This window comes from Leptodactylus fuscus, chromosome 9, assembly GCF_031893055.1.
Source record: "Leptodactylus fuscus isolate aLepFus1 chromosome 9, aLepFus1.hap2, whole genome shotgun sequence".
Lineage (NCBI taxonomy): Eukaryota > Metazoa > Chordata > Amphibia > Anura > Leptodactylidae > Leptodactylus > Leptodactylus fuscus.
In genome coordinates this window covers 83,645,334-83,661,527 of record NC_134273.1, presented here as the reverse complement: position 1 = coordinate 83,661,527, position 16,194 = coordinate 83,645,334, and the positions used below count along the sequence as shown (strand labels likewise).

General features: G+C 37.8%; 1 protein-coding gene across 1 annotated transcript; it reads left to right on the top strand.

Annotated features, from left to right (window-relative positions):
- Positions 1-740: 740 nt before the first annotated feature.
- LOC142217944 (solute carrier family 26 member 6-like) lies at positions 741-15,486 on the top strand. The gene is made up of 20 exons (XM_075286284.1): positions 741-941; positions 1,627-1,773; positions 2,095-2,234; positions 2,491-2,601; positions 2,753-2,919; positions 5,223-5,387; positions 5,579-5,731; positions 5,926-6,008; positions 6,713-6,860; positions 7,813-7,926; positions 10,695-10,772; positions 11,254-11,349; positions 11,788-11,894; positions 12,097-12,166; positions 12,869-12,961; positions 13,049-13,186; positions 13,322-13,519; positions 14,284-14,338; positions 14,687-14,826; positions 15,181-15,486. The coding sequence occupies exons 2-20, from the start codon at positions 1,643-1,645 to the stop codon at positions 15,199-15,201; spliced, it is 2,208 nt and encodes a 735-aa protein (XP_075142385.1). The 5' UTR covers positions 741-941; positions 1,627-1,642; the 3' UTR covers positions 15,202-15,486.
- Positions 15,487-16,194: the final 708 nt, after the last annotated feature.

Sequence of the window (16,194 nt, the reverse complement as noted above, 5' to 3'; positions counted from 1 at the left end):
AATGAGTAACAGAGCGACAGTAACGGGAGTCATGGCCAAAGTCACCTGTAGCCAGTTGTGTAACTATAGAGGTTGCAGGGACCAGGCCCAGAAACCAGGGGGGCCCACAGGTCTCCTGCAACACACTGGGGCTGGATAACCTTCTTTCCTTCCTTTGATGGCCAGCAGTCTGTGCATCATAAATGTACCTCCCCTGCCGTCTGCTAACCTGGGGGGAGAAGGTTTATGATGCACAGCCTGCCACTGTCAGAAAGGATAAAAATAACCTGTTAATGGCAAAAATATCAGTTAGTCAGTAACCTATAGTCAAGGAGGGATTTTATGGACGACGCTATGTAGGGTGCACTGACAGGCGGCAGGAATGATGGGAAGCTTGTGTACACAGACATGTTGTGAACAAATCTTCATGGCAGTGAAAGATGGAGAAAGAAATTGATATGTAAAAGCTACAAAATGGATGGATGGGATCTACTAAGGTTTGTGAACGGGGTGGAGGTTCCAAGCTAAGCTTCTGCACCAGGGCACTTAAAGGGCCACATGTAAACAAGTCCTAGGGCCCAGGCTGCTTGTATAATGCAGTTTCCTTAGCCTTCAGCTTCATTTCTTCTCACTGGCGATTCTCAGATGTTGTATTATTTGTATTCTTTGCACCTCAGAAATTTGCAAGTCTACATATTTTATTATATAATTACCTGGTTCCACACCCTTAAGTCGTTTCCAGGTCTCGTTAAGTAAGAGGATAAAGGGTAAGTGCTGAGTGCTCCTTAAGGCCGGCTGCCCGCTCATATCTACTTGGATTTTATGCATTAACCATTAGACCAGAGCGATCAGCGACAGATCAAAGTCCCTGTACATAGGAGCAAACAGAGGCCTACAATGCACAGCTCCTTTATATGAGCCCTGGGAGCCTTGGAAAGCGCAGATTTCTGCTGTTGACATAGGTAGGACTGTAATGATGCTTCCCTGTCGTCCTACCAGCGGCACACTATGGGGTCTTGTGCCGCTGTTAGGACTAAGGGAAACAAGATTATCTTCACAATTCTTCGTTGTAATCCATAGGATGTCATATCTGAATGACTAGGCTTAATACACCTGGCTGGATCTGTAATATGTCACCTATGACCTGCTATGTACTGATATACTGTACCGCCATTGTATGACACTATGTATATTCATGTCATATTGTCATGGCTTACTGCTACTATGTGCTACCACCTCTGGGATTCCCACTGGTATTGAGATTGTTTACATGTAACACACTGTGCACTCTTTCCGCAGCAGAAAATCTGCAAAAGGCTCCACAGCTGCAAAAATTGCACCACATTGTGCGGGGTCTTTTATGTAGAATACATTGTGTAATTTCTGTTGCGGGTTTTCCATAGCTATTATCCATGTATGAGGGTGAAATCTGCAGTAAAAACCTAAATAGACATGTATAACTATTTTTCATTCATGTGTTCTTGCATACATGTGTGTTCACTCCCATTCATGTGTCTTTCAGTTCTCCAGCTCCCATGCAGAGCATTGTATCTCCATGCTTACAGACTACAAACAAACCCCGTGTAGTCGGATTCCTTACTCATGTGATCCCTGTTTAATGAGGTTTTGCTTTTCCGATTTTTATAGTAACTTGTACTAAGAGATGGCTGATCCTCCCAGCCCTGACAGTCTAAGTAAGAATCCAATCTATACCGAGGCTGAACTAGAAGAAATCGCTCCAAGGTCTCGAGATTCCAGGGCACGTCTATTCAGCAGCGTGAGGAATAAGTTTAGGTGAGTCAAGAACGAACACGCATTGCTTGGAGAGAATCCAATATTAAGGCTACAGTCAGTATACATGCTTTATTAAACCGCGTGACACGGGACCCTGCGCTCCAGAGGTCAGACCCCCAATGTGCAGACACCTATGGGTTATTCCTTTCAATTTTGGTAGAAACCCTTTAAGGACTTGTAGGGTGTCACATAATCCCTGTTATCCATGGGTGTCTGTCTGCTGATGAGAATTCCATGCTAATTATAGATATGCATATTAATTACACAACTAGAACCTGATGATAACCTAGAGTTGTCACATTCACTTTCTTTATATTGCAGATGTTCTGGGGAAATTGCAAAATCGCTTCTTCTGAAATTCATCCCGATCCTTAGTTGGTTGCCGCGTTATCCGGTGAAGGAATGGCTCCTCGGGGACGTCATCTCGGGGCTCAGTGTCGGCATCATTCAGCTCCCACAAGGTAAAACCTGATCATGCACTTGTGTATTAAAAAGCAACGCAGAGCGATGGCGGAATGGTTTCCTATGTCAACCAATCACATTCAAGCAGCCATTTTGGTAGTTCAGTCTATAAAATAAACCCCCTCCAACCAAACCAGACCCTCCTATAAGTGCAGTAAAGGAAAGGGGAGAGGTTAGTATTTGGGCTGGTCGTCCACTTTGCTGGAGATTCTCTTAGTTGTTGTTGATGTGCTTGTTACATTTGTATCTCTTTAGGTTTGGCTTATGCCCTTTTGGCCGGTGTTCCCCCAGTATTTGGCTTATACTCATCATTTTATCCTATTGTCCTCTACACCATATTCGGAACATCACGACACATCTCTCCAGGTAAATGTATTTAAAGTAACACGTGTGTTTGTATGTTGGCTGCAACGTTTGTGTGTTTTGGGCTTTCAGTGTATTAAATCCTATACATAAAATGACTGTAAGTGAAATATGAAAATGTATTATAACATGAACATCTCCTGCTCTGTAATAGGAACATTTGCCGTGATCTCTGTGATGGTGGGAAGTGTGACTGAGTCCTTAGTACCATCTGAAGATTTTATGACATCACAGAATGATTCAAATATTGACACTGAAGCCAGAGATGCAGCGAGAGTACAAGTGGCCTCAGCCCTAACGTTATTGGTCGGCATCTTTCAGGTAAGGTTTGTAGTAGATCAGGACCAAGATTACAGCACCCCAAGACCTGGTGTCTTCCCTGTTACCCCACCAACAATAACCATCCAGAATATAACTACTATAATACTGCTCCTATGTACAAGAATATAACTACTATAATACTGCTCCTATGTACAAGAATATAACTACTATAATACTACTCCTATGTACAAGAATATATCTACTATAATACTACTCCTATGTACAAGAATATAACTACTATAATACTACTCCTATGTACAAGAATATAACTGCTATAATACTGCCCCCTATGTACAAGAATATAACTACTATAATACTACCTCCTATGTACAAGAATATAACTACTATAATACTACCTCCTATGTACAAGAATATAACTACTATAATACTACCTCCTATGTACAAGAATATAACTACTATAATACTACCTCCTATGTACAAGAATATAACTACTATAATACTACCTCCTATGTACAAGAATATAACTACTATAATACTACCTCCTATGTACAAGAATATAACTACTATAATACTACTCCTATGTACAAGAATATAACTACTATAATACTGCTCCTATGTACAAGAATATAACTACTATAATACTACTCCTATGTACAAGAATATAACTGCTATAATACTGCCCCCTATGTACAAGAATATAACTGCTATAATACTGCCTCCTATGTACAAGAATATAACTACTATAATACTACTCCTATGTACAAGAATATAACTACTATAATACTACTCCTATGTACAAGAATATAACTACTATAATACTACTCCTATGTACAAGAATATAACTACTATAATACTACTCCTATGTACAAGAATATAACTACTATAATACTGCTCCTATGTACAAGAATATAACTACTATAATACTACTCCTATGTACAAGAATATAACTGCTATAATACTGCCCCCTATGTACAAGAATATAACTACTATAATACTACTCCTATGTACAAGAATATAACTACTATAATACTACCTCCTATGTACAAGAATATAACTACTATAATACTACTCCTATGTACAAGAATATAACTACTATAATACTACCTCCTATGTACAAGAATATAACTACTATAATACTACTCCTATGTACAAGAATATAACTACTATAATACTACCTCCTATGTACAAGAATATAACTACTATAATACTACTCCTATGTACAAGAATATAACTACTATAATACTGCTCCTATGTACAAGAATATAACTACTATAATACTACTCCTATGTACAAGAATATAACTGCTATAATACTGCCCCCTATGTACAAGAATATAACTACTATAATACTGCCTCCTATGTACAAGAATATAACTACTATAATACTACTCCTATGTACAAGAATATAACTACTATAATACTACCTCCTATGTACAAGAATATAACTACTATAATACTACTCCTATGTACAAGAATATAACTACTATAATACTACCTCCTATGTACAAGAATATAACTACTATAATACTACTCCTATGTACAAGAATATAACTACTATAATACTACCTCCTATGTACAAGAATATAACTACTATAATACTGCTCCTATGTACAAGAATATAACTACTATAATACTACCTCCTATGTACAAGAATATAACTACTATAATACTACCTCCTATGTACAAGAATATAACTACTATAATACTACCTCCTATGTACAAGAATATAACTACTATAATACTACCTCCTATGTACAAGAATATAACTACTATAATACTACCTCCTATGTACAAGAATATAACTACTATAATACTGCTCCTATGTACAAGAATATAACTACTATAATACTACTCCTATGTACAAGAATATAACTACTATAATACTACCTCCTATGTACAAGAATATAACTACTATAATACTACCTCCTATGTACAAGAATATAACTACTATAATACTGCTCCTATGTACAAGAATATAACTACTATAATACTACCTCCTATGTACAAGAATATAACTACTATAATACTGCTCCTATGTACAAGAATATAACTACTATAATACTGCTCCTATGTACAGGAATATAACTACTATAATACTGCCCCCTATGTACAAGAATATAACTACTATAATACTGCCTCCTATGTACAAGAATATAACTACTATGATACTACCTCCTATGTACAAGAATATAACTACTATAATACTACTTCTATGTACAAGAATATAACTACTATAATACTGCCCCATGTAACAAAAATATAACCGTTCTAATACTCCCCCATATTCACTAGAGTATACTGTAACTACTATACTGTTTAAATAAAATGTCTCATTCTTTGCAGATCTTGTTGGGATTGGTGCAGTTTGGCTTTGTTGTCACCTACCTGTCTGAGCCCCTGATTCGTGGTTACACCAGTGCAGCAGCCATTCACGTTACTTTGTCTCAAGTCAAAAGTATCCTGGGTGTGGCGATAAGTCAGGGGAGCCATCCTCTATCTCTGATTTATGTAAGTACATAGGGGTAACTCTACAGCTAATGTGAAGTACATACAGGACATATAGAATGTGCACTTGTAAATTCTGCCGCTTATAGTAGCAGCAAACTGGATGACATATAAAAGAAATCTGCGGTGTAAATTGAGAAGTGATGGAGACTTATTTCTATAAACTTTGGTAATTATTCCTTTCTCCCCCATAGACCTTCCTCAAACTGTGTTCCAAAATCCCACAAACCAACATTGCTTCCCTGCTCATAGGAGTCATCGCCATCACTGTCATGTTCACTGTGAAATATCTGAATGAGAAATACAACTCAAAGATACCTATACCGATACCTATAGAGCTGTTCACAGTGAGTATATAATATCTATCTATATCTCTCTCCCTCTCCTATCTCTCCCTCTCCTATCTATCTATGGATCCATCCCTTATCTAGCTATCTACATACTATATTACACTCCATTCACACCCAGAGCAGCATGCATTACACAGACATCCTAGTCGCTTCGGCAGTCAGCCTGTAATGGGTATTGTCTCTGTTTTCAGTTAATTGTTGCCACTGGGATATCATATGGTGTAAATCTGAACAAACTATATGGTGTGGATATTGTAGGAAACATCCCAACTGGGTAAGTAAGAAAACAAGGCTGCTTTACTTTTTTCATATATATATATATAAAACAGCGCCACACCTATTCACAGGTTGTATGTGGTATTGCAGCTCTAGTTCATTCACTTTATCCATAGTGGCCATCACTGTGCTGCTTTTCCTGCTTGATGATGTTATACCTTTTACCTGCAGTCATCACTAGGGGGAGCTCACTATATACAGATTTATACGGTGTCTGTGTAACATAATTTCATTTTCAGTGAGTGCCCCCTAGTGGTGGCTGGAGACAGAACTAATATTCTTCAGCTAAATCAATAGTACACGAGATTTATAAGAAACTTTGTAATATATCTGATCAGAATAAAATGCTTTTTTCCCCCTCTTATCTGACATTGACTCTGATAATTCTGCTACATTCATCTTGAGAGATGCTGCAGGTCACATGACTGAGATTACACATCTATAGAAGTCTATGGCGAGGGAGTTGTGAGCAGAGAGATAGGATCAGAAACACAGGCCTGGTCATATGCTGGAGCTAGATAGGAACTTGTTATTACAATCAAAGTGCTGTATTCACATTAGTCCAGGTCAGCACTTCTCTGTATATGTCGCTGATTTGTTACGGGGTGGGTGTGTGGGGGGGTGTACATTTTAGGTTCTACACTATTTAGTACAGTATAGCCTGTTCTTCTGTGTTATCAGTCTTCATGTTCCTATTTGCAGGCTCAAAGCTCCTATTGTACCGAGGACTGATCTGTTTGCCAGTGTGGTCGGCAATGCGTTCGCCATCGCCGTGGTTGTCTACGCTTTCACCATCTCCTTGGTTAAGATGTTTGCCGTTAAACATGGCTACAATGTGGACAGTAACCAGGTGAGGACTCAATTAGAAAGAAAATCATGGGAAGTAAGTGAACCCCATGAACAGAAATCCGAAGGCCGGTGTGAATCGAGCATAAGTTTAATAATTAAGGGAAACGCGTTGAACATTCTTGACCCTTTGACTATCTGGGACAGTCTCTGTATTCAGGAGGTGTCGGCGTCCTTACTTGCACTTGCAGTGGGTGTGGCCTTATTATTTGGCATAGTTGGATGATGAGGAGTTTGACATTCCACGCTGACAGTCTCCTTTCTACCCCTTTGAGTAAATCCTATCTCTCTCTGAGGTAGGGGAGGGGCAGTGACTACTACCTTCTGCACCCCTCAAATTACACCCCTGATAAAACAGTGCAAATAAATTTTAAACCTCAATATTGCAGATGAGGTATTTTATAAAAATGCTTCTTTCTCCTGTTATTTCCCTTCCCCTGCACCTATCTCTGTTTCTAAACACTGCTGAAATTTGCATTTTGGAATCAACACACAACTTAATGCTGCAAACTGTTAAAGTCTTTGGACAGGGGAAGGTGAAGCAGTATGGCTGCAGCATTCAGGGAGTGTTTTAGCTCTTCACAATACCTGATAACTCAGCTCTGTGAGGAGATAAAACTGACACTTGAAGCTGCAGCAAAAGTTCCTTACCTCTCTGTTCTCTGTCTGCTCATCCTCCTCCTCACCATAGACTTCAGCAGGCTGCAGCTGTCAACTGTGATTGGACTCCAGACTATAGATACCGAGTATTCAGAAACCATGATGAGTGAAGAGCAAGAGGAGAAAGAAGCATTTTTCTTTAACAATATATATGGGAAGTGGAGTCCGTTCTGAGCTTAGTTTCTGTGCACAGCGCATACACATACTGTAACTATACCAAACTATGTTATATACAGATGATAGTTTTGTTTTTTTGTTTTTTTTTTAATGCTATATGTATCATATTTATATGGCAGGAGCTCATAGCCCTGGGACTGAGCAATTCTGTTGGAAGCTTTTTTCAGTGTTTTACTATTGGAACAGCCATGTCCCGGAGCCTGGTGCAAGAAAGCACAGGAGGAAACAGTCAGGTGAAGCTATAATGTATTATATTGTAGTTATTTTCTGGTCCATAGATGGAATTTTTGTTGTTGTTATATTTTGTACTTAAAGGCAGTATTATAGTAGTTATAGTCTTGTACATAGGAGTAGTATTATAGTAGTTATATTCTTGTACATAGGAGGTAGTATTATAGTAGTTATATTCTTGTATATAGGAGTAGTATTATAGTAGTTATATTCTTGTATATAGGAGTAGTATTATAGTAGTTATATTCTTGTACATAGGAGCAGTATTATAGTAGTTATATTCTTGTACATAGGTGGTAGTATTATAGTAGTTATATTCTTGTACATAGGAGTAGTATTATAGTAGTTATATTCTTGTACATAGGAGCAGTATTATAGTAGTTATATTCTTGTATATAGGAGCAGTATTATAGTAGGTATATTCTTGTACATAGGAGTAGTATTATAGTAGTTATATTCTTGTATATAGGAGTAGTATTATAGTAGTTATATTCTTGTACATATGAGCAGTATTATGGTAGTTATATTCTTGTACATAGGGGTAGTATTATAGTAGTTATATTCTTGTACATATGAGCAGTATTATGGTAGTTATATTCTTGTACATAGGAGTAGTATTATAGTAGTTATATTCTTGTACATAGGAGTAGTATTATAGTAGGTATATTCTTGTATATAGGAGTAGTATTATAGTAGTTATATTCTTGTATATAGGAGTAGTATTATAGTAGTTATATTCTTGTACATAGGAGTAGTATTATAGTAGGTATATTCTTGTACATAGGAGTAGTATTATAGTAGTTATATTCTTGTATATAGGAGTAGTATTATAGTAGTTATATTCTTGTACATAGGAGTAGTATTATAGTAGTTATATTCTTGTATATAGGAGTAGTATTATAGTAGTTATATTCTTGTACATATGAGCAGTATTATGGTAGTTATATTCTTGTACATAGGGGTAGTATTATAGTAGTTATATTCTTGTACATATGAGCAGTATTATGGTAGTTATATTCTTGTACATAGGAGTAGTATTATAGTAGTTATATTCTTGTACATAGGAGTAGTATTATAGTAGGTATATTCTTGTACATAGGAGTAGTATTATAGTAGTTATATTCTTGTATATAGGAGTAGTATTATAGTAGTTATATTCTTGTACATATGAGCAGTATTATGGTAGTTATATTCTTGTACATAGGGGTAGTATTATAGTAGTTATATTCTTGTACATATGAGCAGTATTATGGTAGTTATATTCTTGTACATAGGAGTAGTATTATAGTAGTTATATTCTTGTACATAGGGGTAGTATTATAGTAGTTATATTCTTGTACATAGGAGGTAGTATTATAGTAGTTATATTCTTGTACATAGGGGTAGTATTATAGTAGTTATATTCTTGTACATAGGAGGTAGTATTATAGTAGTTATATTCTTGTACATAGGAGTAGTATTATAGTAGTTATATTCTTGTATATAGGAGTAGTATTATAGTAGTTATATTCTTGTACATAGGAGCAGTATTATAGTAGTTATATTCTTGTACATAGGAGCAGTATTATAGTAGTTATATTCTTGTACATAGGAGGTAGTATTATAGTAGTTATATTCTTGTACATAGGAGTAGTATTATAGTAGTTATATTCTTGTACATAGGAGTAGTATTATAGTAGTTATATTCTTGTATATAGGAGTAGTATTATAGTAGTTATATTCTTGTACATAGGAGCAGTATTATAGTAGTTATATTCTTGTACATGGGGGGGCAGTATTATAGTAGTTATATTCTTGTATATAGGAGCAGTATTATAGTAGTTATATTCTTGTACATAGGAGTAGTATTATAGTAGTTATATTCTTGTACATAGGAGCAGTATTATAGTAGTTATATTCTTGCACATAGGAGTAGTATTATAGTAGTTATATTCTTGTACATAGGAGCAGTATTATAGCAGTTATATTCTTGTACATAGGAGCAGTATTATAGTAGTTATATTCTTGTATATAGGAGTAGTATTATAGTAGTTATATTCTTGTACATAGGAGCAGTATTATAGTAGTTATATTCTTGTACATAGGAGTAGTATTATAGTTGTTATATTCTTGTACATAGGAGTAGTATTATAGTAGTTATATTCTTGTACATAGGAGTAGTATTATAGTTGTTATATTCTTGTACATAGGAGTAGTATTATAGTAGTTATATTCTTGTACATAGGAGCAGTATTATAGTAGTTATATTCTTGTACATAGGAGTAGTATTATAGTTGTTATATTCTTGTACATAGGAGTAGTATTATAGTAGTTATATTCTTGTACATAGGAGCAGTATTATAGTTGTTATATTCTTGTACATAGGAGAAGTATTATAGTAGTTATATTCTTGTACATAGGAGGTAGTATTATAGTTGTTATATTCTTGTACATAGGAGCAGTATTATAGTAGTTATATTCTTGTACATAGGAGTAGTATTATAGTAGTTATATTCTTGTACATAGGAGCAGTATTATAGTAGATATATTCTTGTACATAGGAGCAGTATTATAGTTGTTATATTCTTGTACATAGGAGTAGTATTATAGTAGTTATATTCTTGTACATAGGGGGCAGTATTATAGTCATATATCAAAAAAATAAATCTAGATGGAGAGCCCCTTTAAGTTTTGTACCTTCCCACATATACAGACGCAGTATTACATGGAACATAGTATAGCGCCCTCTTGGATCTGATTGCTCATCTGTCACTATCTCCTCTGTGTTCAGGTAGCCGGTGCTGTATCGGCCGCGGTTATTCTTGTCATCATCCTTAAGGCTGGCGAGCTGTTTGAGTCCCTGCCAAAAGTGAGTTCAGTTTCATCACGGTGAGTTTATCAGAAAAGTGTATGTGTGTCCCGCCGGGCAGTGTTCTCTCACAGGTTGGGTCAGTTTATCCTACATGAGGCAGCGCCTGAGGCTTTGTATACAATAGCGGATATTGTGTGACTTTAGTTCCTGTAAGAAGACTGAGTCGTCGCACTATTTTGTAAATACTGAATAGATTTTTAGAGGAAAGTTTTTGAAACTTCTATTTTTATTCTGTTAACCCCTGGTTTCCTGTTACATGAATAGAATGCCAAAACTACAGTATAAACTGACACTTGTATGGGTAGAGGCTGCTGAGTTACTATAATGGGGTGTATCCATTACGTTTGCACAGTTTTCAAGATCTCTGCTTGCTGTCAGTGAACGGTTTCAATCTACTTTACATCCCGAAGCCACGTCAATAGACACTCCTCAATTTTTGGCTTAAATTTTCTTTCTTTTGTATTTTCTACTCACCCAGGCTATACTGGCGTCAGTGGTTGTGGTGAATTTAAAGGGAATCTTCAAGCAATTCAAGGATATTCCAGCGCTATGGAGGTCAAACAAAATTGATCTAGTAAGAGATATTCATTATGTGTGACCAATAAAGGGCGACTAATGCTAAAATGTAAGGAGGTGCATTAGAGGAGGAACGGCCAATATTTGTCACATCTATACATATATATATATATATATATATATACTGGGACACATCTCTGTGTGTGTGTATATATAATATATATATCACATCATATGGGCAGGGAGTTTTGTGAACATCTGTCACTCAACCCCTTAAAGGGAATGTGTCTCTATGAAATGTTCTATTGTAGTAAAAAAAGTACTATGTTGTGCAATTTTCACTCTGTCCACTAAGCCTAATATTTTCTTTTATGCTGCACTACAAATTAGTATGGCTGATAACAGAGAACAAACGTTCATCTTGTAAAGGACTATTCCACCATCTTCCATCATGTCGCTGTCCGTTCCTTTACTCTGGTGTGTCCTTATCTTACAGTTAGTTTGGATAGTCACCTTTATAGCTACGATACTCCTGAACTTGGACCTGGGCCTGGCTGTCTCCGTAGGGTTCTCCCTCTTGACCGTCATCTTCAGGACACAGTGGTAAGTACAGTTTATTCAAGAACATGCGCAGATATAACCGCAGATGCAGCAGAGCCGAGTCTGTATTACATCATGTTGTCATGTGGTATCGCAGAGCTGCAGTCCTATGTAAAACCTCACATGATGATATGTCAGTAATTCTACCAATAGTAATGTGTGGGGTGATGTATAAGTATAACATGGGCGATCTGTTCCCTCGCAGGCCTCACTACTCAATTCTTGGACAAGTTTCCAGCACCGATATCTACAGAGATGTGTCCCAGTGTGAGCAGGTAAGTGATTTAAAGGGTAACTCTACCCAAAATTTAGGATTAATGTGTCACCCCAGCCCGCAGATAGGTTAAGGTCACCTACTGAGATGTTGCTGTTTTTGGAATATGCAAATGAGCTCTTTGGAGCAAGAAAAGTGTTGTCATTGCTCCTAAGAGCTCCTTTGCCATCACTATAAGACGGAACGACCCTATTAATGGGTTAAGAACGTCTTTTTAATATGGTCTTATTTTCTAAACTTGTGGTCTCTTATTGATAGAGATTATTCATTGGAATCAACATTGGATACATTTATACAAATATTAGAACTAATGCAATACCAGCTGTGCCCAGCAGGTGGGGATATAGACCAGTGTTCTAATGCATATAGCACAGTTATGTCCTAGATTGGCTCAGTCGTATTGGGTGAGGGCAGGGGTGTAGCTATGGGGGGTACAGAGGTAAACCCTTAAGACTTAGAGGGTCCAAAGACTACATCCGTATTCTATAAGGCACATGGTTTATTGGGGGGTGGGCTATTACAGATTTTGCAATTGGGGCTTTGGAGATCCACATTATACCTATACGTTCCTTCAGCTGGGACAAAGCTCTAGGATAAAGTAAAAGTTTGTGCCCCCGGTCTCGCTCCCCCCTAGCCCACCCTGGTTACGCTGCTGTTGCATATACTGGACGTCTATTTAGTCTTCTTGATATTTGTCTTGCAGGCCGTTGAGTTCCCCGGAGTGAAGATCTTCAGGTCCTCCTGCACGCTGTACTTTGCTAATGCCGAATTATATGCCAATGCTGTAAAAAGGATGGTAGGTGCAGAGATCCCAAAATGTGCCCCATATCTCCACTCTCATGTGCCGGAGGCAGCAAAGTAAAAGCTCTTCTTCTCCTTACAGTGCGGCGTGGATGTGGATAAACTTATTGAAGTGAAGAAGAAAGAAGCTAAAAAGAAGAAGCAACTGCAGGAAAAGGCCGAGAAAGAGGCAAAGAAAGGGTTAAAGACAAAGAAGAATTCTGAGGAAACAAACCGAAAAGTAAGTGAGATATCTAAGGTGTGTGTGAGGAGAAGCTCAATGTATAGGGGGCGCTCTCTGACTGGACATCGTATTTCTTATCATTTCCTTGGTTTTTCTTTCCTAACTTCATCTGATTATTTTTTTTTTCTTTAGGTAAATGAGCTTGAGTTCATCTGTCCGCAGATCCCTGAGGTGAAGGAACCAGAGACGGAAGGAGATGCGGTTTATGAGAACATAGAAGAGCCCACAATGTACAATATGGAGTCCAGCGAGTGTCCCTTCCACTCGCTCATCCTGGACCTGAGCACCGTCAGCTTTGTGGATACCGTCAGCATTAAGATCCTGAAAACTGTAAGTCCTGTATGAAGTGTAAATGTCCTGATCTACTGATCTTCATATATACAAGATGGATGGATAGATAGATAGATAGATAGATAGATAGATAGATAGATAGATAGATAGATAGATAGATAGATAGATAGATGTACAAAGCAGCACCAAAAAAAAGACCTGACCCGGTCGGTAGGTGCAAGTTCCAAGTGATATGTCTGATCATGTGATCACATGTAGATAATACAACAAACGAACAGGAGTCCAAAAATAGGTGAGGATTTATTCCTTGGCCTCTTTGATAGAGTTTAACCCATTCAACATGGGTCCTATACTAGATTGCCTCGCTTTCTATGTGTACAGAGGATCTGACTGACGGAGACCCGCGCACAATTGTGAACTTAGCCTTAGGTAGAGTGGGGGGGAGGCTTTTAAGCCCATTGATTTCAATGTATAGCGCACATAAGACCGGCACACATTGATGTCTATGGGATTGTGTTTTACAGTGGTCACTTTGACGCTAGGTTCACACTAGTGTTCAATCTCCGTTCTCAGCTTTCCGTCTTCTGCATGCCTCTCCTGCCTCTGTTTTGTGCAGGAAACGGAAACCTGCATGAACGAAGACCGGGCGCAGATGTGAATGAGCCCTGACACGTGTTTACGTGTCTGAATGAGCGCACCGTAAACTCCGTGTGAAAGCTCCCTTATGGTGTAACCATTACTAGTATTTTTACAAAAGCCCTGGACTTCTAAATTAGTGTTTTTTTAATCTTTTTATTTTTTAGATATTTCGGGATTTTCAAGAAATTGATGTGTCCGTCTATCTTGTTGGATGCCATGGTAAGTGATCCTGTCTGCCTATATAGTGTGGGGAATAGGAAGCACCCAGATGGGGATGTGTAGGGGGCTCTCGTTTTTTGTAATGATGAGGTGGAGATCCACACCACAGCCCCATCACATTAAGGTTGCGTTCCCATTTGGCCGGCAATCGAGAGTGAATGTTAAAGCCGCCCTGCATGGAAATGCCCGATGTCAGAAACTGGATGTGTTGCCCCCACCATGCACCCTGGTGCTCCATAGGCTTAAAAGAGATGGCACAGAACCAAAGAGCCCTAATCTAATATTGTCCTGACACCTATGGGTATTAGCCTGATGAGTAACATCCTAAAATTTTTTATTTTTTTTCAGAGAATGTTCTAGACCAGCTGGAATGTGGGAATTTCTTCAGTAAAACAATCACCAAGCGCCAGCTATTCTCGTCCATCCATGACGCTGTCACTTATATTTCGAAGGTTCATAGTAAAAAGCCACCTACAGATGAAGGAAGTGTAAGTGTTTCAATATATTTTTCATCTTAAAGGGTCATTTAATTTGGTTTCTAAACGAATAAGCCCCCTCCCTTTAATGACCAAAAAAAATTTAGTTTTTTAACCTCACATTAAATGAAATTGGATAATTTCTCACAGTTTGAAAGAAATTGAACGGATAGACTAACGCTTCGGTCTAAGATATCCGCTATGTGTCAGTGTTCAAGCTTCACACTTTGCAGTAAGCTGTAAAGGAATGTGGTGCTTTTCCTTATTGTGCTGACCTCTAGTGGCCAACATAAAAATTGCAGTATTTTATACAGTACTTGAATTGATATGAGAAAATAATGAATCCTTGTGTGTTTGTTATCCCAGTTTAATTCAACAGTGCTATGAGAGCAAGGATTTACTCCTAGTATGCTATGCTTGAACGCAGAGATTGTGGGTGCTGAAGACCTGGGCATTGCGGCTGCATCATCTACCAAGTAAATACTCCCCCTGGTGGACAAATGCTGTTATAATATATTACTTTTGGGAAGTGAACAAAAGGAACCATCCATGTCTACTGCAAGCAATCCACAAACCTTCCAGACAGACGGGAGACCCTCTATCCACCAGCGTAATAAGGGGCTACTATTTTAAAAGCAGGCGGGCATATTACTTTTTATTAAGAGTTTTTACTGGAACATTTGATATACGTCTGAATTTAATAAAATCTATTTTTCATGCTCATATTGTTATCCTTCTTTTGTATATATGTATCAAGTAATATATGCAGCATAAGTATGACTATGGGGTGGCACCAAAACTCCTAGAATGTCTGCAACATTTGGTTAAATGGGGCTGAACTGCAATACCAGGCACTGCCAATTGACAATGGTGGTGCTATTTTGCAATTAAAGAAAATACATTGTTTATCTTAGGCTAGGAACAGTGTGACGTTGTTAGCTTAATAGTTAATGGAACTCCTAATTTTGAGGGGTCCCTTAAAGGGGTTGTCCGGTAATATTGAATTCCTCTTCTCAGGCCAGTGACATGTCCATTAGTTATATGAATGTGTTGCAGTTCAGTCCCTTTGGAATGAATGAGGCTGAGCTGTAATACCAAGCATACTATACAATAAGGCTCCGCTCTCATGGAGTAACGCAAAACAGATCCCATTGATTTCAATGGGTGCCGGCTTATGCGTGCTTCACATCAATCAATGGGAGGCTTTGTAACCCATTGATTTCAATGTATAGTGCTCGTAAGCCGGCACCCATTGAAATCAATGGGATCTGTTTTGAAGCACCGCGCTCTGACACATGTTTACGTGTCTAAATGAGCGGCGAGTTAGTCCGTGAGAACGGAGCCTAAGGGATGAAGAAGTCACAGCAACCAATATTAGAG